Raw genomic sequence first — 24,916 nt, 5'->3', positions numbered from 1 at the left:
TTTTGTGAGATGGCTCAAATTTGGATTGCTTTTGGGAAGTGTCATTATCAGTATTTTGTTGGAAGAATAGCAGTTGCAACAAATAAATGTCTCAGGAATTGACAATTGTGTTTATCTCTAGAGTGCAATAGATGTGTTCAAGAGATTCCCCAGGGCGTGGTGGTATCTTCCCGTTTTCTGGCTACCCCTGGTGGAGAATCTCCTGTTTTTGGCCCTGAGTCTCCATGGATTCTTCCTCACGACCAGTCTAAAGTGCAGGACTGAACACCTGCATTACATTCCAGTTGGCTTCACACTTACAGTTCTGCCTCTCATTGAATAAAGTCTCCCCATTGTTGGTCTAAACCTCTAGGTAGCGATATGGTGTCAAGCTGCCTTCACCAAAATGAATGAACTGTCAAATGGAGTGCCAGAGCCGTTTTGGGCGTCTCAAACAATGTTGAGCCAGAAGCTCAACGCTATGGGAAGCATCAATTACCTTTTGTCTTTGAGTGAAGGTGCTGGGTACCTCGACATCAAACAGAGTGCACCCACCCAGGGCCAGTAAACAGAAGCAGCGTGGGGCCTCAGCCAGAGAGGAACCAACACCACCTTTGTGTGTACAAATACACGCTGCTTCTATGGGCTATTAATACAGCCGTGTTTTATAGCAGTTACTGTTACAACTGCACCTATAAGAAATCATTGAGTAGCTACTTGAACCAATTAACTATAACCACACTAATACATTGAGTAATCCACTGACCTATATTATAGATTGAGCCTAGGCTACAATACGGAAGAAAATCTTATTCTTTCAGGTCCATTTATTTAGAAAAGATCCACTTCAGATGTCGTGTTTAAACAGACAGTGCATTTTTCTACATTACATTGTGTTTCAGGCGAGAACAAGCCCTCTAGGAAATTGAACAGGTATACATTGAACAGGTATACATTGAACAGGTATACATTGAACAGGTATACATTGACGGTGAAGACGGGATCCTTGGGCTAGAGTAATCAGAAATACTTAGCATAATACTTTGGCATAGTTAGCGACAGTCAGTGTAAAATACATTTAGCTATATATCAAAACCTCTCATGGACTGTATGGCAATGACAGCTCAGCCACCACACTCCCAGGGAGATATTGACACGAGACGACTGGAGAGTCAGAAAGCTTGGCTGAGTTAGGATGACAAGCCGCTGGAAGTTTACTTGGCCTGCAATGACAGGAGAGATAGTTCGGGTTCAGTTCAAGAAATCTTTATTGTCCCCAAAGGGCAATTTAAGGGTCATTTAACTGCACCATAAACATTACATGCTTTAGATCATAGAGACAATAGAATATTCCTGGAGTAAAAGGAAGAACACATGTCACCTATGACAATAATTCTCTTGTGGTAACAACAACCTCACACTCATTCCACATGGAAGGCATCCCACCCATCCTTCTTGTCCTGATAGAGAAAATAAAACTGTTCAGCCGTGTACTCAAATGTGGAAAACCATTGTCTATGGAGACATAATCAGGGGGAAAAGTCTACAGCATACTTTTGAATAAAGCTAATATTTCCACTCTTTCTAATAATGCCTTTTGGATGTTCAATCACTCCCACCATAGGAATGTTTATGTAGTATCTTAATGTAGTATAACTGCAGTGTGGGTTAGATTGAATTGAGCCCTATGTGTATAAACACAGTGCATATTTCCCACCTCCGACATGACTGGCAGGTTGCCATGAGGGTAGAGCCACATGATCCTATGTGCTTTGGTCCTCTGCCTCTGGAGCAGCTTCCTCAGTAACCTCTTGACCTTTCGGTCTCTGGGGTCAGCACACTTCACCGCCTTCTTGGTGTACAGTCTGCAGCCACAACAACACAGACAAAGAACATTCACCACGACAACCTTCCAACTGAAACATACAGTACAAACTGTAGATATGCAGCATGGTTTTAATAAAGCCTTCTCTGAACCAAAGCCTCAACAAAGTTGGCTAGTGAGGATAATTTTTTGGGGGATGGCTTATTATTCCCACATATTTCCTTCCTCACTTCCCTGGCAATTACAGTAGAACATGAGCCATAACAGGACCTGGATAGATGACAATGCCTCTTAGCTCTGAGAGGCATATTTTCCATGTCTGCGAGTTGCTTCGGGATAGTTGAAATACTTGCATGATGGCTTTTATACTGCAGTCTGGCCCCTCCGTCTGTACCTCAAACCTCAGCACGTCTTTGGTGCGCACTTTCCCCTGGGAGTACTGCATACAGCACTGAACATCTCTCTGCATCTGTACCCCGTTACCTGAGAGAGAGAGGGGGAGAGAGAGAGAGATGAGAGAGGCAAACGCTTAAGTCAAATTCGTCAAAGCACACTTACGGTATATGAAGGCTATATGATTGCTATTGGCTCATAAGGAGGGTTGTTATGATACTGTAGATTATAAACACACATATATTAGTAGGAATGTAAGGCATTTCACTGCACTGTTCTATACAGTATAGTTAGACTATCTCAAGGTTCATATGTAACGGTTGCTCTTTTTGACAGGATATGTCATCTAGAGTGCAGACAGTCAGAAGGAGTTAGAACATCCCATGATCCCCCATAATGTGCTGTTATGCCAGTGGCACTGTGACTACATGACAAGGCTTTTCATCCAACCAGAGTGAGTAAGCACAATAATATTAGCTGAGATAAACAGTTACCATATGCGTGTCATATGAAAGCTGCTCTGAACCTTGTCATATTTCATCATTGATATCATTTTTTTCCCCCCATTAAAGTCTGAGGTTTTCAGTTAGCTTGTTATTAGCGTTCAATGTTTTGATGTGAAATCAGTCTTCATTCTAGCCCTCTATTTACATCCATGGCTCTCCCTGCTGCTGCTCCAGTATTCCCTCTTCCCCTCTCCTCTAGCTTGCTCTCCTTCGCTTCCCTGCTAAACTGGCTCCCAGCAGGGTGCATGCTGCTAACGGTATACACTGTAGGTGTTATTGTGTCTTACCTTCCACCGAGCCCAGGAGAATGACAGTCAGGGAAATAACAGTCACAGTCTGCAACAGAAACATGGTGAGCCTGGCAGGGAAGTAATCTGCTGTGTTACCTTCCCCTCTATTTCTGTCTCTTATATTTCTCCCTCCCTCCTTTTCACTCTCTCCCTCGCTCTCCCTCAAACACACACATGCACTCCCTAACCCTCCCCCCTCCAGCTCCCCCTCTACTCTGAGTGCCCCACTCACTGTGTTCATTTCCATGTCGTTCCCACTCTTCAAAAAGGTGCTTTCCCCCCCCAAAAAAGCTCTTAAAATAATCTAGATTTATGGCATTCTCTAATGCAGTCGTGGAAACTGCTCTACCTTGTTGTAGGTGTGTCCCATTTGTCTTACAGCTATGTTATGACTGGTGACTGCTCAAGCACAATACAGGGAACACCAAAGCTTGTGCAACACATGACACTAATACATTCATGTTGTTTTCATTCATGTAAAATGACAAAAGGCATCTCCAGTAGCAACATGGTTCAAAGCACAAGCAAGTTACATGCAGTCTGTTTCCCAAAATAAATCACCACTAAAACTATAAAACGGCAACCAGCTCTCTACCATTAGATAGATCACAAGAAATTATAACATGTTGAGAAGAGAAGCCGATTTGCCAACTAACGTACAGCTGAACATGTTCAATAGAGTCTGGACTGTGACTGACTTTAAATAGCAGCTAAATTCTAACAATCATTATCCGTAGAACACCTAACAACCTTTTCAAGAGGCTTGGACCTTTCTTGGTTTAATGGCAAAGGTCTTGGACTCACAAATGCAAGTCCCAGACGGTTACCCCATAAATTTGCAACATTTGGTGTCAGAAGTGTAACGCATGTGGCTAAGCACGATGGCATCCAAAGTGTAGGAGTAGTTTGTAAGTGTGTTTCTTACTTGCCTTTCTGAACAGAGTGTCTGACAAGTCCCCAAATTCAGTACTATAACTAAATACAAAATGTCAAATATAAAATGGCCTATGTTAATGGAGGAAATGGATGCAAAGTCTACACTGGATGGCAGTTGAGGATTGACTGACCCAGAGTGTGGTTTTGGGTAATGACTGTTTGCTGTGGCAGGTTGAGTGTCATTAGAACCCAGCTGATTCTCCCCCAGTCAAAAACCACCCTTCTAACCAAGCAATGAAACTACTGCAGAATTACAGCACATTCTCTAATGCCTTTGGTATTCAACAATATTAACATGGTTGAAAAAAAGTGGAAGTAATGCTATGAAAATCTTTTTTTACATAAAACAAAGCTAAGTTACAACGACACAAATGAAATAACACTTGTCTGAAAAACAATGGACAGGAAAACACAAATAACCTTTGTATTTAATGACGAGACTGATTACCCGCTGTTTAATGTACCTTAGAAGAAATGCTTCCAGTGATTACAAGGAAGTGTTTAGCTATTAACTACTATTGAGAAGAGTCACTTCACCATATCTGGTTTGTATTTTACCGCAGTAGCTACTACTTATGTTATAGTACAATAGAACAACACCAGGAGAGTTGCAACATCCATGAACAGACAATGTGGTAAAACACATGGTAAATGAATACAGGTTAAATCTCTGCTGAATGCGAGGCTTTAGGTAGTGGCGTTTATTAGACGACATGGCCAGTGTAATCCATACTATCTGACTGTGCATACCTGAGACCTGGAATTAAAAATATGCAGTCTGGGAGGTAGGGAGGGGAGAGGGGGGGCAGCGTGCAAGAATTCAACCCTTAAGAAATCAAGCTGGAATCTTTCAGCTGCAAAAACATACCTTCCCCTTGACTTCAGTCTGCTCCTGAGCCAAACACATTTCCGGCATATCTTTGGGGCGATTAAGAGATCACTGTAAAAGTATACTAGGCACAAACTTTCAAACAAAAAGGTCAAAAAAAAAACTAGTGACTGTAAATCATCGACTAAATCGGTGTTCCTCTTTGAGGAGGTAGAGAGCCAGAGGAGGGATAGGTATGTCACGGGGATGTTGTAGGGCAAAGCTAACTATACCTGTGGTACAGGCCGGGGCAGCTTAACCCAAAGTGTTAGGTTAGGTTTCAGGGAGCAAATGTGTCAAATTTTGAGATGTATCATTTATCAAGCACATAACATTTGGTATGTACTATCTGGAATGTTCTGAGTGGATGGGTGATTATAGCCATCATGGGCCATTGTCTACTCTACAACTTCATGAAGATTGAAAAGTGAACACTTCTCAGCTTTCTACACTAAATTACAGGTGGTCCCCAGTTCATGTTCTGTTCTTGTAAAAACCATGAGTTGACACACACCACTCAAAAAATTTTTGGCGGTGCCGACTAATGGAATAGTAAACTTATAAAAATGAAGATGTGCATATACAGTAATTTAATGGGGATAAACAAAGTTTCTTCAGGGGTACATAATGATTGCTTGAATGTTCTGATCTTGACAAAAGGCCCTGTGGAACTATACTTACTTTACATGACAGCGATTCCTAATAGAATGTCTTCATTTACTGTCAAAATAAAATTAAGTCCATCCATGCAACATGTAGTGATTATATTTTATTATAGCCAGGGCACTGCATGCAAGGTTTTCTTCTGCATTGAAAAGACTTGGGCGGGCCGCACCCAAGTGTTTTATCGGACTGCCCATGTCCAAACGGTAAAAAAATATGAAAAAAATGCAATCAGGGTGGGAAAACGTTTAGTGTAAACTTAATTATGTAGCTTTTTTGGCCGCGCAACCAATTTCACATAGAATGGTGAGTTATAAATCTGTAATTCTTCTTGGAAGCAGGTCTAAGAAGCGGTAGATATGTTCTATGTGCACTATTTCTATGCTTCCCGGTCTTAAGTTTTGTTTTTGCGTCTTTTACTTTCGGTTTAGTACACCAGCCTCAAACAGCTGAAACAATATTTTTAGTTATGAAAAATATATTTCACAGCAGTTTAGATGGTTCAATAATTTTCTACACTATACTAGCTTATTTTGTCACAAACTGAAATCAGGCAAATTAGAGTTTTAGCAACCAGGAAATTGCAGAGCGATTTCTGCATAGTGCAAATTTAAAATGACTTAAAACCAGATATAAAAGTAGAGAAAATCTCAAATGTAAAAGAATTATGCAATTAGGAGTATTTTTGTCATGGCATGTGGCCCCCAGTGATGTCTATAATTGCAGGATATTATCTTTAAAACTGCATATTTTCTCTCAGACTCATGGCAAGGTGTAGAGTTGCAGGAAATGTAGCTTTCAAACTGCAACATTATCTCAAACACGTCACATTTTGTAGAATTGCAGGAAATCAGCTTTAAAACAGCTAAAGTTTGACACTGCAGCCATCAGGGGGCCTCAAATGTTCTGTCGATAATGTTCTGGCCACGCCCACCACCTAAGCCCCATTTTGATCCAGAAAAAACCCTGGCATGTTCTATGCTGCCTAGCATTCTTCTGGTGGGAGTAGACAAACTTTGCAGGCTGTCCTCAAACTAATATATGTGGTTCACACAGCTTTGTTTATTTATATACACTGTAAAACTAAACCAGAACATGTTTGGTTAAACACACAAAAGGAATTATTTCAAATCATTGCAAAACATGGTCTTAACTGTGCTTAGAGTTAGGGAACTGAACACTTTTCCAAAATGGGCGTTTTATTTTTAATTTAGGGGAAATGGATGTGTATAACAAAAGCTGCAAAAGAAAAACAAAATTGCCATTTGAGAAGGTACAGGGGTGGGATCTTAATTTGACCTATAGTCAAAGCAAAAATAATCCTGCAGCAACAGGATTTGAACATTTAGTCCATGATTTTGCTTGATCAGTCATTAGGCTATTAGCTGGCCAAAAGTAAGACAATAGCAGCCTCTGGTAAGACACGGGGCGGGGGCCTATGCATATATGTAAACAGCTGGTGCACGATATCTAAGGAAGTCTCAAGGTTTTGCTCGCCTGAGGTAGAGTATCTCATGATAAACTGTAGACCACACTATCTACCTACAGAGTTTCTGTATTTTTCGTAGCTATCTACATACCGTACCATAGACCGATGCTGGCACTAAAACCACACTCAATGAGCTGTATACCACCATAAGCAAACAGGAAAATGCTCATCCAGAGGTGGCACTCCTAGTGGCCGGGGACTTTAATGCAGGGAAACTTAAATCAGTTTTACCTCATTTCTAGTAGTATGTTAAAATATGCAATCAGAAAAAAAAAACATTCTAGACCACCTTTACGCCACACACAGAGACTGATACAAAGCTCTCCTTCGCCCTCCATTTGGCAAATCTGACCTGATTCCTGCTTACAAGCTAAAATTAAAGCAGGAAGCACCAGTGACTCGGTCTATAAAAAATGTGGTCAGATGAAGCAGATGCTAAACTATAGGACTGTTTTGCTAGCATAGACTGGAATATGTTCCGGGATTCTTCCAATGGCATTGAAGAGTACACAACATCAGTCACTGGCTTTAGCAATAAGTGCATCAAGGACGTCATCCCCACAGTGACTGTACGTACATACCCCAATCAAAAGCCATGGATTACAGGCAACATTCGCACTGAGCTAATGGGTAGAGCTGCCAATTTCAACGAGCGGGACTCTAACCCGGAAGCTTATAAGAAATCCCGATATGCCCTCCGACAAGCCATCAAACAGGCAAAGCGTCAATACAGGACTAAGATCGACTGGCTCCGACGCTCATCGGATGTGGCAGGGCTTGCAAACTATTACAGACTACAAAAGGGAAGCACAGCCGAGAGCTGCCCAGTGACACGAGCCTACCAGGCGAGCTAAATAACTGCTATGCTTGCTTCGAGGCAGGTAACACTGAAACATGCATGAGAGCATCAGCTGTTCTGGATGACTGTGAAAACGCTCTCCACAGCCGATGTAAGACATTTAAACAGGTCAACATTCCCAAAGCCGCAGGGCCGACAAAGCTCATCACTAAGCTAAGGACCCTGGGACTAAACACCTCCCTCTGCAAATGGATCCTGGACATCCTGACGGGCCTGCCCCAGGTGGTAAGGGTAGGTAACAACACATCCACCACACTGAATCTCAACACAGGGGCCCCTCAGGGGTGCGTGCTCAGTCCCCTCCTGTATTCCCTGTTCACTCATGACTGCAAGGCACGACTCCAACACCATCATTAAGTTTGCTGATGACAACAGTAGTAGGCCTGCTCACAGACAACAATGGGGAGGTTAGAGACCTGACCGTGTGGTGCAAGGACACCAACATCTCCCTCAACGTGATCAAGACAAAGGAGATGATTGTTGACTACAGGAAAAGGAGGACCGAGCACACCCCCATTCTCATCGACAGGGCTGTAGTGGAGAGCAGGTTGAGAGCTTCAAGTTCCTTGGTGTCCACATCACCAACAAACTAACATGGTCCAAGCACACCAAGACAGTTGTGAAAAGGGCACAACAAAACATATTCCCCCTCAGGAGACTGAAAAGATTTGGCATGGGTCCTCAGATCCTCAAAATGTTTTACAGCTGCAACATCGAGAGCATCCTGACAGATTGCATCACTGCCTGGTACAGCAACTGCTCAGCCTCCGACCGCAAGGCACTACAGAGGGTAGTGCGTACGGCCCAGTATATCACCGGGGCCAAGCTTCCTGCCATCCAGGATCTCTATACCAGGCGGTGTCAGAGGAAGGCCCTAAAAATTTTCAAAGACTCCAGACACCCTAGTCATAGACTGTTCTCTTTGCTACCGCACGGCAAGCAGTACCGGAGCACCAAGTCTAGGTCTATGAGGCTTCTAAACAGCTTCTACCCCCAAGCCATAAGACTCCTGAACAGCTAATCAAATGGCTACCCAGACTATTTGCATTGCCCACCCCCCTCTTCTACGCTGCTGCTACTCTAAGGTTATTATCGATGCATAGTCACTTTAATAACTCTACCTACATGTACATATTACCTCAATTACCTCGACACCAGTGCCCCAGCACCGGTAGCCCCACTATTGTTATTTACTGCTGCTCTTTAATTATTTGTTATTCTTATCTTACTTTTTTAAACTGTTGGTTAAGGGCTAGTAAGTAAGCATTTCACTGTACACCTGTTGTATTTGGCACATGTGACAAATAAAATTTGTCTTCCGGGTTGGATGTGCATTGTGTCAAAAAGCAGTGCGGCTTGGTTGGGTTGTGTTTCGGAGGACGCATGGCCCTCGACCTTCGCCTCTCCCGAGTCCGTACGGGAGTTGCAGCGATGAGTAACTAATACCAATTGGGGAGAAAAAGGGGATTTAATTTTTTTTGCAATTTTAATATAATTGTGATTTAGTATGAGTAGGAGTTCTGTGAATTTATGTAAATCATGAAAATTCTCAGCAACAAGAGTTAAGATCCTACATCAAATTAAGATCCTACAGCTGTAGATAATAAGTGATCCCCCCCAAATTGACTGGTGCCAAAAGGTGGTAGGAAATAAATAAATGTCAATGACTGAATTTCTCAGAAATACTGAAAAGTTACCAAGTTAGATTTGATATATGGTTAATGAAAAGTTAGAAATAAATTCATCATAAAAAAGTGGGAATTAATTATATAAATGTTCTGCAGTAATATCATGGGAGGTGGGTTAAAAATGCACAAAAATCATTATTCTGTTGATACACTAAACCTGAATCTATTCAGGAATGCACAAGGAGTACATACACAATTGTATTTTTAGTCCAGCCTTGATTTCCTCCAGATACATTTTATTCGCCATAGCAGCAGACCACAAGCACAGCCACTTTCCCCAGCATGTGCGTCTGTCCTGGTGTAAGCCATTCTAATATTAAGAGAAGCTCATATTATGCTTTTTTATTATCAAGTCCCTCTCTGGGCTGATGTTTTATTGAAACAGCAAAACAAACAGGATATAATGGTATATCCAAATGTAGTCTCTCCGCTACGTGCTTACAGACAGAAAAATAGACGTTTGGAAATAATATGCCAGAAGTCTTTACCTTTAGTCTGCAAAAGATAGATCTGATCATTTGCTAGACCCCCTGTAAAGCATTGTGTCTGCTAGAGGTTTTACATTATTTTGGGTGGATAGATTCTCACGTCTTGTACTTTCCTTCTTATTAAAATGTAGTCTATACAGTTGAAGTCAGAGGTTTACATACACTTAGGTAGGAGTCATTAAAACTCATTTTTCAACCACTCCACAAATTTATGGTTAATAAATTCAGTGCCTCCTTGCTTGACATCATGGGAAAAATCTAAAGAAATCAGCAAAGACCTCATTAAAAAAATATTGTAGACCTCCACAGGTCTGGCTCATCCTTGGGTGCAATTTCTAAACGCCTGAAGGTACCACGTTCATCTGTACAAACAATATTACGCAAGTATAAACACCATGGGACCATGCAGCTGTCATACCGCTCAGGAAGGAGACTTTCTGTCTCCTAGAGATGAACGTTCTTTGGTGCAAAAAGTGCAAATAAATCCCAGAACAGCAAAGGACCTTGTGAAGATGCTGGAGGAAACAGGTACAACAGTATCTATATCCACAGTAATATGAGTCCTATATCGACATAACCTGAAAGTCCACTCAGCAAGGAAGAAGCCACGTCTCCAAAACCGCCATAAAAAAGCCAGACTACAGTTTGCAACTGGACATGGGGACAAAGATCGTACTTTTTGGAGAAATGTCCTCTGGTCTGATGAAACAAAAATAGAACTGTTTGGCAATAATGACCATGTTTATGGTTGGAGGAAAAATGGGGAGGCGTGCAAGCCAGAGAACACCATCCCAACCATGAAGCACAGGGGTAGCAGCATCATGTTGTGGGGGTGCATTGCTGCAGGAGGGACTGGTGCACTTCAGAAAATAGATTGCGTCATGAGGATGGAAAATTATGTGGATATATTGAAACAACATCAAGACATCAGTCAGGAAGTTAAAGCTTGTTCGCAAATGGGTCTTCCAAATGGACAATGACCCCAAGCATACTTCCAAAGTTGTGGCAAATGGCTTATGGACAACAAAGTCAAGGTATTGGAGTGGTCATCACAAAGCCCTGACCTCAATCCCATAGAAAAGTTGTGGGCAGAACTGAAAAAGCATGCGAGAGCAAGGAGGCCTACAAACCTGACTCAGTTACACCAGCTCTGTCAGGAGGAATGGGCCAAAATTCACCCAACTTATTGTGGGAAGCTTGTGGAAGGCTACCGAAAACATTTGACCCAAGTTAAACAATTTAAAGGCAATGCTACCAAATACTAATTGAGTGTAAGTAAACTTCTGACCCACTGGGAATGTAATGAAACAAATAGAGAGAAAGAGTTATTTCAAATTCTACTATTATTGTGACATTTCACATTCTTAAAATAAAGTGGTGATCCTAACTGACCTAAGACAGGGAATTTTTACTCTGATTCATTGTCAGGAATTGTATTGCACTGCGTTTAAATGTATTTGGCTAAGGTGTATGTAAACTTCCAACCTCAACTGTATTTTCCTCACAATGGAAAATCTGTAGTTGTTGCCTAAACAGTTGACACTATGGTATACTAATGAGGATGGATTTATTTCTGGCGCAACTTTTGGAGAAAACAAATGAGAACTATAAATGATCAGGTTTATACACTATGATTTATTTCAACATAATCTCAAATTATTTACAAATAGAAAATGGCAGACTCCTTGCATACAAGACAAACTGAGGATCATCACTGATGTCTTTACAGTTTATATATATCCAGGAAGGAAAGTCCTTGTGACCAATACCAACTCAGCGATATCACTTCAAAAGTAAGACCGGTCAGTCTGTTTTCCAAATGCCGCTTGTCCTTATGATGAAGAATGCCTCTGATTCTTGAACTGCCTGCTGTCTCCTGAGTGTGTCTAGGCATCTAGAGTGCCTTTAAAGAGAACATAGACCAAGAAAACCTTGTCAAACCGGTTACACAAACCTATATTCACCGATTCACTACAGCCAATGACTCGGGATAATGCAACACAGTGTGAATATTCAATTACAAAAAAATCTATTATCAATCTGACGAAGAATAAAATATGGTAGAGGTTTAGTGAAGATGGATGCTTGGAAGGGAACTTACCTTCCAAAAAGGCAAACTCATCTACGGTCTCTATTGCATTGTCTGTTAGTAGAAACAACAAATAACACAATAGCTGGAAGAACTAAAGTCAAAGGCTGGCCTTGTAAAGCTACATGGTGTGCAGGCTTTTATTCTAGCACCGCACGAAGACCTTGATCGGTTAAATCAGTTAGGCCTAACACGTGTTTAGTACAGGGATGGAACTAAAGCCTGGCATGCCATGTAGCTCTCCAAAACCAGGGGTTGGTGACCATTACACGTAGCAATAATCATATGGTATGATTGGTGTACTATATGATCATGTCCGCTTGACATTACGAACCTAAATCTTTCCTCTGCAAAGTTTTCCTCTTTCCTTGATGGGCATACACCAGGGCATCTTTGGCAATCATTTCAACAAAGAGTTCCTGGAACACATGAAGTTCAGTATACAGTCAGTAACATCGCTGTAACATATAACATAAGTGCATTGTGACTACAGTAACGTGAATGTGAGGCAGGTAGCCTAGTGGTTAGCGCATTGGGCCAGTAACTGAAAGGTTGCTAGATCGAATCCCCGAGCTGACAATGTAACAAATCTGTCGTTCTGCCCCTGAACAAGGCAGTTAACCCACTGTTCCTAGGCCATCATTGTAAATACATTTGTTCTTAACTGACTTTCCTAGTTAAATAAAAGTTATTTTTTTTAAGTATACAAATATGTAATCTTAGGTAGCTAAGCTAGATATTGCCTTTACAGCAATGTGTTGGTGCTGGGTTGAAACTAAAGCCTGCACACCAAGTAGCTCAACAGTTGATGACCAAGGAACATAAAGTAGGTCCTTCCTAAAATCCTCCCCAACTTCACTCTGTATCTGGAATAGAGTACCACAATATGAGTCATAATACCCATAAAACCTAGCGGTCAAACAGGGAAATTGTTCTAATAGTTTTTCCACCATTCATTTTTCCCATAGGGGATTTTTAGAAACACTTCAAATAAGGGCTGTGTTTTGTGTAGGCTTACTGTGACGTTTTGATAACCGGCGTCAACTGTTGGTGTCTGTCGCCCCTGTGGCACCTACTGGGTCGGACCCAGAGCGGTGGTCAGGCGAGGAAGAGTTACGGGGGAACGAGGCTGAAGAAGAGAACAACCAACAAACTGGGCCCGTTGCGGCAGCCTCCTTATTTTAAGCGGTGGAATAACGACTGGAACCATTTGCCTGTTTGACCGCTAGGCTCCGTGGGTATTATGACTCATTAAGTGATCATGCCCTTGAGGCCAGTGTTCGGACGATATATTGGCACAGGTGTTATGGAGGCAAACCGTGAAAATATATCATCCAAACACCAGCTTCTTGGGTGGTCTGCCCAACGCATCATCGGTGGCACATTGCCTGCCCTCAAGACCCTTTGTTCAGGGTCACATCATTCCATTTCTGTTAGCCACATGTCTGTGGAACTTGTTCAGTTTATGTCTCAGTTGTTAAATCTTGTTATGTTCATACAAATATTTACACATGTTAAGTTTGCTGAAAATAAAACACTTAATTCTGTAATGGAGCTAGGATGCAATAACATCTGCTAAATGTGTACGTGACCAATACAATTTGATTTGCACTACAGCTAACTTAGAATCATGTCAAACAGTGCAGCCAGAATAACAGCAAAGTAGCTGCATTTGTTTAAGCTGTTTTCTCGTGACATTTATTTGGATACATCCATAACAATGAGCTTATGAAGCATTCAGGATGAGACCCACCTGTTGTATAAACTGTGATATTTTATACAAGAACACTGTCCAGATTTTGCATTTCGTTTATGAGTCAGTCCCACATATTTATGAACAGCTGAGCCTGATGTCCTTTGCAGTAAGCCAGCTCATGAATTTATATAATGTAACCAAGTGAGCAGACACCTAAGTCAATTGATTCATGAATTGCCCTTCGTGCCTGCATCCTTACCCTATAATTCTGTATTTCTTTGTGACTAACTTGAATACAGGTAGACCTGGAAAGCCACATCCCTGATTGGCAGATGAGTGACAACCCTGATTAGAAGCACCTGCTCCTCATCAGTTGTTCAAATGCTGTTTTGAATTAAAAGAGAATTGCACCTACACACTGAAGGCGGCTGCAAAACCGAAACATCTGTGTAGGCTATTCACGATGCAGTGAAAATATATATATTTTTTTAAATCTACAAAATGTAAGTAAGCTTTATGTGACTTTTTTTAATGAATGGTGGAAAAACGATTGGAACCATTTCCCTGTTTGACCGCTAGGTTTTATGACACTTCACTGTGGGGCTCTATACCCTAACCGTTTAGAGCGTTGCTGAATCCCAAAGCCGACTAGGCGAAAAATCAGTCGATGTGCCTTTGAGCAAGGCACCTAACCCTAATTGTTCCTGTATATCGCTCTGGATAATCCCATCTCCTAAATTACAAATGTAAATAAACTGGCTAGCAACATGACTTAACCCAACTTGAATGTAGGCTACAAAATATGAAAACAAACTAATACTGCTAGGGGTAGCTAACGTAAATGTAATACTTTTAACTTACTGTGGCTTTAGCAATGATAAACACAGACTCTTGACTAGCGAGGGACACGTCTGGGTCCGCTTTCATCAGTGCCTTGATACGGGACAGCGGTAACTTCGCTAGACGGTTCTGGGAGGGTGCAGCAACGTGCCCAGTATGTTGGTTACTCTCTTCTTCAGCCTCGAGCCCCCGTAACTCTTCCTCGCCTTCACACCGCTCTGGGTCCGACACTGTAGGGGCGACAGGTACTGCAACAGTTGACGCCATTATCTTGTACACAAACGAGTTGTCAAAAACGTGCCTAGTTCTGATTAGTGAATAATACATTCGAATGTTCCTCCCCTTCCACTCCCGCCAACTATTCATTGTGTGTGATTGGTGGAATGGCCGACTTCATGAGGTGAGGATTGGCTTGAACCATGGCCAAACAAATATTTGGTTTAAGCCATTGGTGAATGTTCACAACTCCTTAGCGCTCCTAAACGTTGTGAAACATTGACTACAGAACCGCGAGGCTGCTAAAAAGAAAATATGACAGATCACGACCCTAATGAACAACCTCATCATATTTGTTACATAAAATGTACATCTTCATCTCTTTATTACTGCTCATCCAATACATTAGAAATGTGTTCAATTACTCATTGTTTTAATTGTTTGTAGATAGACCTGTGATACATATTGAATTTGATAGGCCCACCTTTCAATATTGCTCAATGTTTAAGTGATAATAGGCCTAGATTAGATTTATGTGAAATAGCTGTTAGTGCTGCTTTATCTATGTCGGTATCTAATTATGCCATAAGGCCCAAGGGACACTGCCTTCAGAAACTATTCAGACCCCTTGACATTTTCCACGTTTTGTTACATTACAGCCTTATTCTAAAATTGATTAAATAAATAAGGAATCCAAAGCAATCTGCATACAATACCTCATTAGGACAAAGTGAAAACAGTTATTTTATTTTTGCAAACGTATAAAAAAAAAAAATACCGGTTTTCCCTAAGTATTCAGATGCTTGCAATGAGACTTGAAATTGAGCTCAGGTGCATCCTGTTTCCATTGATAATCAATTATGTTTCTACAACTTGATTGGAGTCCACCTGTTGCAAATTCAAATGATTGGACATGATCTGGAAAGGCACACACCTGTCAATATAAAGTCCCACAGTTCACAGTGCATGTCAGAGCAAAAACCAAGCCATAAAGTCAAAATAACTGTCTGTAGAGTGCAGAGAAAGGATTGTGTCAAGGCACAACCCTGGGGAAGGGTACCAAAGCATTTCTGCAGCTTTGAAGGTCCCCATTAACACAGTGGCCTCCATCATTCTTAAATGGAAGAAGTCTGGAACAACCAAGACTTCCTAGAGCTGGTCGCCCAGCCAAAATGAGCAATCAGGGAAGAAGGGCTTTGGTCAGGGAGGTGACCAAGAACCCGATGGTCACTTTGACAGCGATCTAGAGTTCCTCTGTGGAGATGGGAGAAATCAAATCAAATTTATTTATATAGCCCTTCGTACATCAGCTGATATCTCAAAGTGCTGTACAGAAACCCAGCCTAAAACCCCAAACAGTAAGCAATGCAGGTGTAGAAGCACGGTGGCTAGGAAAAACTCCCTAGAAAGGCCAAAACCTAGGAAGAAACCTAGAGAGGAACCAGGCTATGTGGGGTGGCCAGTCCTCTTCTGGCTGTGCCGGGTGGAGATTATAACAGAACATGGCCAAGATGTTCAAATGTTCATAAATGACCAGCATGGTCGAATAATAATAATAAGGCAGAACAGTTGAAACTGGAGCAGCAGCACGGCCAGGTGGACTGGGGACAGCAAGGAGTCATCATGTCAGGTAGTCCTGGGGCCTGGTCCTAGGGCTCAGGTCCTCTGAGAGAGAGAAAGAAAGAGAGAAGGAGAGAATTAGAGAACGCACACTTAGATTCACACAGGACACCGAATAGGACAGGAGAAGTACTCCAGATATAACAAACTGACCCCAACCCCCGACACAAACTACTGCAGCATAAATACTGGAGGCTGAGATAGGAGGGGTCAGGAGACCCCCCCTTTCTGCCCTGAACCTTCCAGAAGGACAATCATCTCTGCAGCACTCCACCAATCAGGCCTTTATGATAGCGTGTCCAAACGGAAGCCACTCATCGGCAATAGGCACATGACAGCCCGCTTGGAGTTGCCCAAAAGGCACCTAAAGACTCTCAGAGAATGAGTAACAAGATACTCTGATGAATCCAAGATTGAACTCTTTGGCCTGAATGGCAAGCATCACGTCTGGAGGAAACCGGGCACCATCCGTACGGTGAAACATGGTGGTGGCAGCATCATGCAGAGGGGATGTTTTTCAGCAGCATGGACTGGGAGACCAGTCAGGATCGAGGGAAAGATGAACGGAGAAAAGTACAGAGAGATCCTTGATGAAAACCTGCTCAGGACCTCAGGCTGGGGTGAAGGTTCACCTTCCAACAGGACAATGATCCTAAGCACACAGCCAAGACAACACAGGAGTGGCTTTGGGACAAGTCTCTGAATGTCCATGAGGGGCCCAGCCAGAGCCTGGACTTGAACCCAATCGATTATCTCTGGAGAGACCTGAAATAGCTGTGCTGCAACATTCCCCATCAAGCCTGACAGAGCTTGAGAGGATCTGCAGAGAAGAATGGGAGAAACTCTCAAAGTAGTGTGCCAAGCTTGTAGCATCATCCCACAAAAAACTTGTCTGTAATCACTGCTAAAGGTGCTTCAACAAAGTACTGAGTAAAGGGTCTGATACTTATGTAAATGTGATATTTCAGTTTTATTTTAACACATTTGAAAACTTTTTTTTTTTTAAATGTTTTTTTGCTTTGTCATTATGGGGTAGGTTGAGGGAAAAAACAGCAACAATTTCATCAATTTTAGAATAAGGCAGTAACATAACAAAATGTGGAAAAAGTCAAGGGGTCTCAATACTTCCTGAATGCACTGTATATACAAAAGTATGTAGACAACTCTTCAAATTAGTGGATTACGCTTTTTCAGCCACACCCATGGCTGACAGGTGTATAAAATTAGGCAAACTCCATAGACAAACATTGGCAGTAGAATGGCCTTACTGAAGAGCTCAGTGACTTTCAACGTGACACCGTCATAGGATGCCACCATTCCAAAAAGTCAGTTGGTAAAATTTCTGCCCTGCTAGAGCTGCCCTGAACAACTGTAAGTGTTGTTATTGTGAAGTGGAAACATCTAGGAGTGACAAAGGCTCAGCCTTGAAGTGGTAGGCAAAACAAGCTCACAGAACGGGAGTGCTGAAGCACGTATCACATAAAAATTGTCTGTCCTCGGTTGCAACACTCACTACCAAGTTCCAAACTGCCTCCGGAAGCAACGTCAGCACAATAACTGTTAGTCGGGAGCTTAATGAAATGGGTTTCCATGGCCGAGCAGCCGTGGTGTAAAGCTTGGACTCTGGACTAGTGGAAACAGTTTCTCTGGAGTGATGAATCACGCTTCATCATCTAGCAGTCCGATGGACAAATTAGCCTATGACTTGGCAGACTGGAGGTTCTACAGCTGCAACATCGAGAGCATCCTTACTGGTTACCTCACTGCCTGGTACGGCAACTGCTCGGCCTCTGACCGTAAGGCACTACATCACTGGGGCTAAATTGCCTGCCATCCAGGACCTTTCCACCAGGCGGTGTCAGAGGAAGGCTCTAAAAATTGTCAAAGACCCCAGCCACCCTAGTCATAGTCTGTTCTCTCTACTACTGCATGGCAAGCGGTACCGGAGTGCCAAGTCTAGGACAAAAAGGCTTCTCAACAAAAAAGGCTTCTCTTAGGCCCTCATGACATAATAGTCTTCTCAAGTGTATTGTCTGAAGGCTACATTGGGTATACATTACAGAACAATGGGATGCACTTCCATCATATTTTAACATTTAATTTCTGTATTCTTGCTCTTACCAGAGCAATGTACTAGGATGGCATGGATATCAAATTAGCATGAAATACTTAAATGGTCAAACAGGCCATTCATTTATTTTGATTCAGTTTGATTCATGTTTTATTTAATTGAGGGATAGGCCAGAAATAAGATGCTCTGCTCTGACCTCATCGGACTAAGGCCTCATTAGCTAGTCCTGCACATGATAGCAAAGGTGCTGCCAGCCTAATATAAACTGAGTGTACAAAACATTAAGAACACCTTCCTAATATTTAGTTGCATTCCCCCACTTGAGTTGCAGCCTCAGAACAGCCTCAATTCGTTGGGGGCATGGACTCTACAAGATGTCGAAAGGGTTCCACAGGGATGCTGGCTCATGTTGACTCCAATGCTTCCCACAGTTGTGTCAAGTTGGCTGGATGTCCTTTGGGCAGTGGACCATTCTTGATACAAAGGGGAAACTGCTGAGCTTGAAAAACCCAGCACCGTTGCAGTTCTTGACACAAACCAGTGCGCCTGGCACCTACTACCATTTCTCGTTCAAAGGCACTTAAATATTTTGTCTTGCCCATTCACCATCTGAATGGCACACATACACAATCCGTGTCTCAACTGTCTAAAGGCTTAAAATCATCCTTTAAACTGTTTCCTCCTCTTCATCTACACTCATTAGGCGCTAATATATGGATTTCACAAGTCTGGGAATACAGATAATATGCATCTGTTGGTCACAGATATCTTTTTTTTAAAGGTAGGGGCGTGGATCAGAAAACCAGTCAGTAACTGGTATGACCACCATTTGTCTCATGCAATGCGACACATCTCATTTGCATAGAGTTGATCAGGCATTTGATTGTGGCCTGTGGAATGTTCTCCCACTCCTCTTCAATGGCTGTGCGAAGTTGTTGGATATTGCTGGGAACTAGAATACGCTGTCGTACACGTCGATCCAGAGCATTCCAAACATTCTCAATGGGTGACGTCTGGTGAGTATGCAGGCCATGGAATAATAGAGACATTTTCAGCTTTCAGGAATTATGTACAGATTCTTGTGACATGGGACCGTGCACAAGGATCTGTACATAGAGGTGCGTCACTTGAGTGGTTTGAGTCACTGTGATCTTCCTGTCCAGGTTGGCGCCCCCCCTTGAGTTGTGCCGTGGCGGAGATCTTTGTGGGCTATACTCAGCCTTGTCTGAGGATGGTAAGTTGGTTGTTGAAGATATCCTTCTAGTGGTATGGGGGCTGTGCTTTGGCTATATCCTGCCTGTTTGGCACTGTCCAGGGGTATCGTCGGATGGGGCCACAGTGTCTCCCGACCCCTCCGGGGCCATGTTATCTCTGTGCATTCAATTTGCCATCAATAAAATTACATTTAGTTAATTGTCCTTAGCTTATGCCTGCCCATACCATAACCTCACCTCCACCATGGGGCAATCTGTTTCCAACATTGACATCAGCAAACCGCTTGCCCACACGTCGCCATACACGTGGTCTGCAGTTGTGAGGTCGATTGGACGTATTGCCAAATTCTCTATTATTGTATTCTCTTATTGTCCCCAGCACAAGGTGCATCTGTATAATAATCATGCCGTTTAATCAGCTTATTGATATCCCACACCTGTCAAGTGGATGGATTATCATGTTGCGTTTATATTTTTGTTCGGTGTATGTGAATAATACAGCCAACTGGAGATTCCATGGAAGATGGCAACCAGGTTGAAATTGATTAACAATGTAGTTCTATTACCCTAGTCCCAAATCGGAGTCCCTGCTATCGAACACAGTGAATCTCATCCAAATTAAAATCTCACCTCTTGGGCCTCCAGAGTGGCATAGTGGTCTAAGGCACTCCATCGCAGTGCTTGAGGTGTCAATACAGACCCATGTTCGATCCCAGGTTGTGTCAGTGACCGGGACATGGAGACCCATGAGGTGGCGTACAATTGGCCCAGCGTCATCCAGGTTAGGGGAGGGTTTGGCCAGCCGGGATTTCTTTGTCCCATCGTACCCTAGCGACTTCTTGTGGCAGATCGGGCGCCTGCAAGCTGACTTTGGGCGCCTGCAAGCTGACTTTGGGCGCCTGCAAGCTGACTTTGGGCGCCTGCAAGCTGACTTTGGGCGCCTGCAAGCTGACTTTGGGCGCCTGCAAGCTGACTTTGGGCGCCTGCAAGCTGACTTTGGGCGCCTGCAAGCTGACTTTGGGCGCCTGCAAGCTGACTTTGGTCACCAGCTGAACGGTGTTTCTTCCAACACATTGATGCGGCTGGCTTCGGGGTTAAGCGAGCAGTGCGGCTTGGCAGGGTCGTGTTTCCGGGGACGCATGGCTCTCGACCTTCACCTCTCACAAGTCCGTATGGGAGTTTCAGCGATGGGACAAGACTGTAACTACCAATTGGATACCAAAAAAAATGGGGTTTAAGTATAAAATCTGACTTATAATTTTTTTTTTTTTTTTTTGCGCCTTTAGAACTCAAATCCAGACTAGCCTGAAACGCAAGGACAAGTGAGACGAGTGAGAATCGGTGAACAATTCACCCAAAGTCCTTCCAGCCCTTCCTATTATACCAGAACTGACCCTAGGCCGAAGGGTGGTCAACGACCTTATACTGGGCCGAAGGATCTCCTTCTACGAACTCAGGGGGGAAATAGGGTGCTGCAATGTTAGATTGGGGGTTTCATACCTTGAATAAAGGTAAGGAGGGCTAAAGGTAAGTTCGTCATCCTTTCAATAGTTAGTTAAATAGATATTTGGTTCATTCATTCGTCAAGTCTGACTGATAGAGTAGCAAGAATGAGAGTTGAGCAGTCTACAACTGATACCAGTGTGTATCCAATGATTGTACTCTTGCTTTCTTGATTTAGAGAGGCAAAGAGAAAGGGGGATACCTAGTCAGTTGCACAACTGAATGCATTCAACTGAAATGTCTCTTCTGCATTTAACCCAACCCCTCTGAATCATCTTAATTTTGTAGCAACATCTAACCAACACACCCCCACCCCACCCCTTTTTGTTATCATTCCAGCACGACGACAACATTGTCCACCGAGACATGAAAGCAGAGAATGTCTTCTATACCACCAGCTACTGCATCAAGGTGGGAGACCTTGGCTTCAGCATAGTGACTGGTCCAACCGAGGTCCTCACCACATTCTGTGGTTCCACATCCTACGCCGCTCCAGAGCTCTTCAAAGAGAAAGGCTACATGGGTCGTTACGTGGACATCTGGGAATTGGGCATCCTCCTCTACTTCATGGTCACCCAGGTCCTGTGCTTGGAGGAGCAGGAGGTGAAGTTGGCCTTTTCTGGCCTGGGCTTCATGGCGGTCCACCTGCAGAGCAACACCTATACAGACAATTGCAACCCCCTGACGGGGACCTACCGTATCCTCCTCCACCACATCCAGAAGAGGAGGTCCGTGGAGGATGTGGGATATGCAGGCCTCTACCCTAAGGACTTTGTCACTACCAAGAGATGGACGCCACTGCTGTTATGGTCAAGCACAACCCTACTAATGTCTGTGTTATGCTATAGACCAGGGTTTCGTAACAGTTTTTGTACCAGGGACTGGCAAGTTATGGATCTTCTTTTAGGATTAAAACAAACACTTTGAGGACCATTTACATTGAAATCGAACATTTGAGAACTGAAGTTCTCAGACAACGATCTGAGGGACCAGTTAGCAATATCTCAGAGACCAGTGGTACTCCATGGACAAGACACAAACACACCCGTGCAGACATGTGCATACTCTCACACACACACACACACACACACACACACCACTCTCTCAGGGATCTGCTGTTGCTTATTCATCGTAGTACAGAGGATAGGTAGATAAATACCACCATCTTGTGCTCACATTATTCATTACATTTCAGTATGCCTCAGAAATCTCTGATGAAAAGAAACCGTGGTTAAGATTACAGGATCTGGTTTGTAATGTACAGTCCATTAATTCTATTGAGGCTTATGGACTAACAAGGCTACAGTAATTGACTTCAGCTTGTTGTGACCGTCACTTTACTCAATAGGCCTATGTTCTGTTCAATAGGCTTACAGCAAGAGGCAGACTGACGCAAAGGATTAATAGCACTATCTTCCAAGCCTACTTAGTCCAGTGCTTCATCAAAATATAACCGGGGTTGTGCAAGGGCATGGCTAATCTTTCTTTGTTGTGATACAGGAAAAGTGCTTTGTGTGTGGGCCCATGCCCTGATATTTTCATTGCAATACTTAGGTCTACAATACTTTTTTTATCCTTAAACACTTATAAGTTCATGTAAATATAACAAATATAATCTTCAGTTTATATACTTGTAAATTATATAATGTGCTATTCCCAACATTCTAAAATGTGTAAAACAGATTTCTTGTACATAGTAGAGCACATGCACAGATCTTAATTTTGGCTATTCAATGGCTTGGAAGGGCAATGTTTTGTCTAAAAATGAATGTCTTTACTTTGATATCATGCAAATAAACTGCAGTAACACATTTCTTATGAAGCTAAATATATACAATCATTTTATAAACGCTTTACTGATATACTTCGTTCACATATTGGCAATTGGGGGTGCACATTAATGCTCAAGAGAAATGTCACGGCTGTTCAAAGGAGAGGACCAAGGTGCAGCGTTGTGAGCGTACATGTTCTTTAATAAAGAAAGAAGACGCCGAACAAAACAATACACACTACAAACCAAAACCGTGAAGCTTAAGGCTAAGTCCATAAAGAAAGTCAACCTCCCACAAACACAGGTGGGAAAAAGGGTACCTAAGTATGGTTCCCAATCAGAGGCAACGATGGACAGCTGTGTGGACTCCGGCCGCAAAACTACTGCTGGTGCGGGCGTCCCGCATTTGCCGGGTGGAAGCTGGCATCCAGCCAGCTCTGGCCTCGAGACCAACTTACGCTCTCATAAAAATCAAGACCATTAGTTTGTATAAACATTAACAGTTTCTCGAACTCTCCTCTTCTCTTACTCAACACTCATTTCCCATGAGAGTATTACTAACCTCTGTGCTCTAAGCAGTGATAGAAGCTGTCAACACTTTCACTTTTCTCTAATTCTTGTGCGTAGGTTCTACAAGTTTGCACCTGCACCTGTCATGTTTCTCCATTAATTGGCAGTCTGACAATGCAGTACATTTTGCAATAATGAGATGAACCCCAATCTTGCCTTTATCCTGTTAAGGCAAGCATGTGAACAAATGATGGAGAGACAAACTATCAAATTACCCCCAAGCTAGTGCCAAAGTGGAGTCCTGACTTGACTTGAACCCTTAGAATTTATCATTTTTTATGCTATGCTCAATAGGTCTAAAAATGGCTTTGACTATGTCCTTTTGTCTTCAAGAGTGCAAGCTAATAAATCAAATTGAAAGAACACCAATAGATATTTTCTGACTGGAGCATTATGATAAGGAATAACTAATCATATCCATCATCCCATGTAATCTTTGGGAATGGTCTGTTTGACATGCTAAGGTTCTGGGTTGCTTTGTGTCTTAGCTGAGTCAATGTGGTTGCTACTTGAATTCATTGTCCCTCAATGAAAAACAAATTATTCTTTCTACAGTTCAACAGTTCCCTCTCCTGAATATTATAATGAAGTGTTGAAAGCACCTGTGCAGAAGATATGTCAAAATGAATAGACAGAGATAATAGCAAAGGGGAACTTGGTACACACTTAATTACACAATTACTCAATTAATTTCAGTTTTAACTCAACATTTTTGATTGGAATGACAGTTCGGTCCGTGCAAAAACTTGTTGAGTGGATGAGCAAGAATGTAATAAAAAGCTAATTCACACCGTGCTTACACAGAGATACTTTAGTCAGTACTTCATATCCCCGTGCTCCTTTTAAATAAACACATCTAACTTGTATGCACTGAGCACTGAGTCACTAGCAGTGAATATCTGCTCTAACTCAAATGTTTACCCCTTGGACATGTTTCCTTTGGACATTACAGCAATAGCTTTCAGATGAACTGTACCTATCTCGTCCCTTATTATTCTCTCCACTCAGGTGAGACTGTTGAGAAACATGAAGTACATGCCAAAAACAACTTTGTCTTTGTTTGTCTTGGCAAATACAAAAAAGTCAGAGTTCTGGAACATTGATCACAGGACATGTTCTGTATTTTGAAAACCATATCTTGATCAGTGTAGGTTGGGTCTGAGGTTTATACTGAGTGTACAAAACATTAGGAACATCTGCTCTTTCCATGGCATAGATTGACCAGACGAGTCCAGGTGAAAGCTATGATCCCTTATTGATGTCACTTGTTATATCCACTTCAATCAGTGTAGGGGAAGGGGAAGAGACAGGTTAAAGAAGGATTTCTAAGCATTGAAACAAT

The 24,916-nt window shown here is 42.5% G+C and overlaps 3 protein-coding genes across 12 annotated transcripts; 1 reads left to right on the top strand and 2 right to left on the bottom strand.

The window, feature by feature from the left end:
• Positions 1-791: 791 nt before the first annotated feature.
• LOC109902444 (C-C motif chemokine 17) lies at positions 792-5,941 on the bottom strand. 9 transcript variants are annotated; one of them, XM_020498792.2, is made up of 6 exons: positions 4,798-5,686; positions 2,991-3,039; positions 2,158-2,287; positions 1,697-1,844; positions 1,399-1,439; positions 792-1,202 (listed from the first exon to the last, which is right to left on the bottom strand). In XM_020498792.2, exons 1-5 carry the CDS (start codon positions 4,843-4,845, stop codon positions 1,401-1,403), a joined length of 414 nt encoding a protein of 137 aa, XP_020354381.1. In that variant the 5' UTR covers positions 4,846-5,686; the 3' UTR covers positions 792-1,202; positions 1,399-1,400. The 9 variants fall into 9 exon arrangements, with proteins under 9 accessions (XP_020354381.1, XP_020354380.1, XP_020354379.1 ...); XM_020498791.2 differs by having other exon boundaries at positions 1,361-1,439; positions 4,798-5,560; XM_020498790.2 differs by having other exon boundaries at positions 1,394-1,439; positions 4,798-5,356.
• Positions 5,942-11,599: 5,658 nt separating this feature from the next.
• LOC109901537 (DNA polymerase epsilon subunit 4) lies at positions 11,600-15,588 on the bottom strand. 2 transcript variants are annotated; one of them, XM_020497534.2, is made up of 4 exons: positions 14,631-15,583; positions 12,408-12,492; positions 12,086-12,127; positions 11,600-11,887 (listed from the first exon to the last, which is right to left on the bottom strand). In XM_020497534.2, the coding sequence occupies exons 1-4, from the start codon at positions 14,973-14,975 to the stop codon at positions 11,871-11,873; spliced, it is 489 nt and encodes a 162-aa protein (XP_020353123.1). In that variant the 5' UTR covers positions 14,976-15,583; the 3' UTR covers positions 11,600-11,870. The 2 variants fall into 2 exon arrangements, with proteins under 2 accessions (XP_020353123.1, XP_020353124.1); XM_020497535.2 differs by lacking the exon at positions 12,086-12,127 and having other exon boundaries at positions 14,631-15,588.
• Positions 15,589-21,016: 5,428 nt separating this feature from the next.
• Positions 21,017-22,987, top strand: LOC116353071 (serine/threonine-protein kinase NIM1-like). The gene is made up of 2 exons (XM_031786191.1): positions 21,017-21,241; positions 21,573-22,987. The coding sequence occupies exon 2, from the start codon at positions 21,600-21,602 to the stop codon at positions 22,158-22,160; it is 561 nt and encodes a 186-aa protein (XP_031642051.1). The 5' UTR covers positions 21,017-21,241; positions 21,573-21,599; the 3' UTR covers positions 22,161-22,987.
• Positions 22,988-24,916: the final 1,929 nt, after the last annotated feature.

This window comes from Oncorhynchus kisutch, linkage group LG13 (assembly GCF_002021735.2).
Source record: "Oncorhynchus kisutch isolate 150728-3 linkage group LG13, Okis_V2, whole genome shotgun sequence".
NCBI classification, from domain to species: Eukaryota; Metazoa; Chordata; class Actinopteri; order Salmoniformes; family Salmonidae; genus Oncorhynchus; species Oncorhynchus kisutch.
Note: the sequence above shows the minus strand (reverse complement) of the source record. Positions and strands in the feature narration are given on the sequence as shown.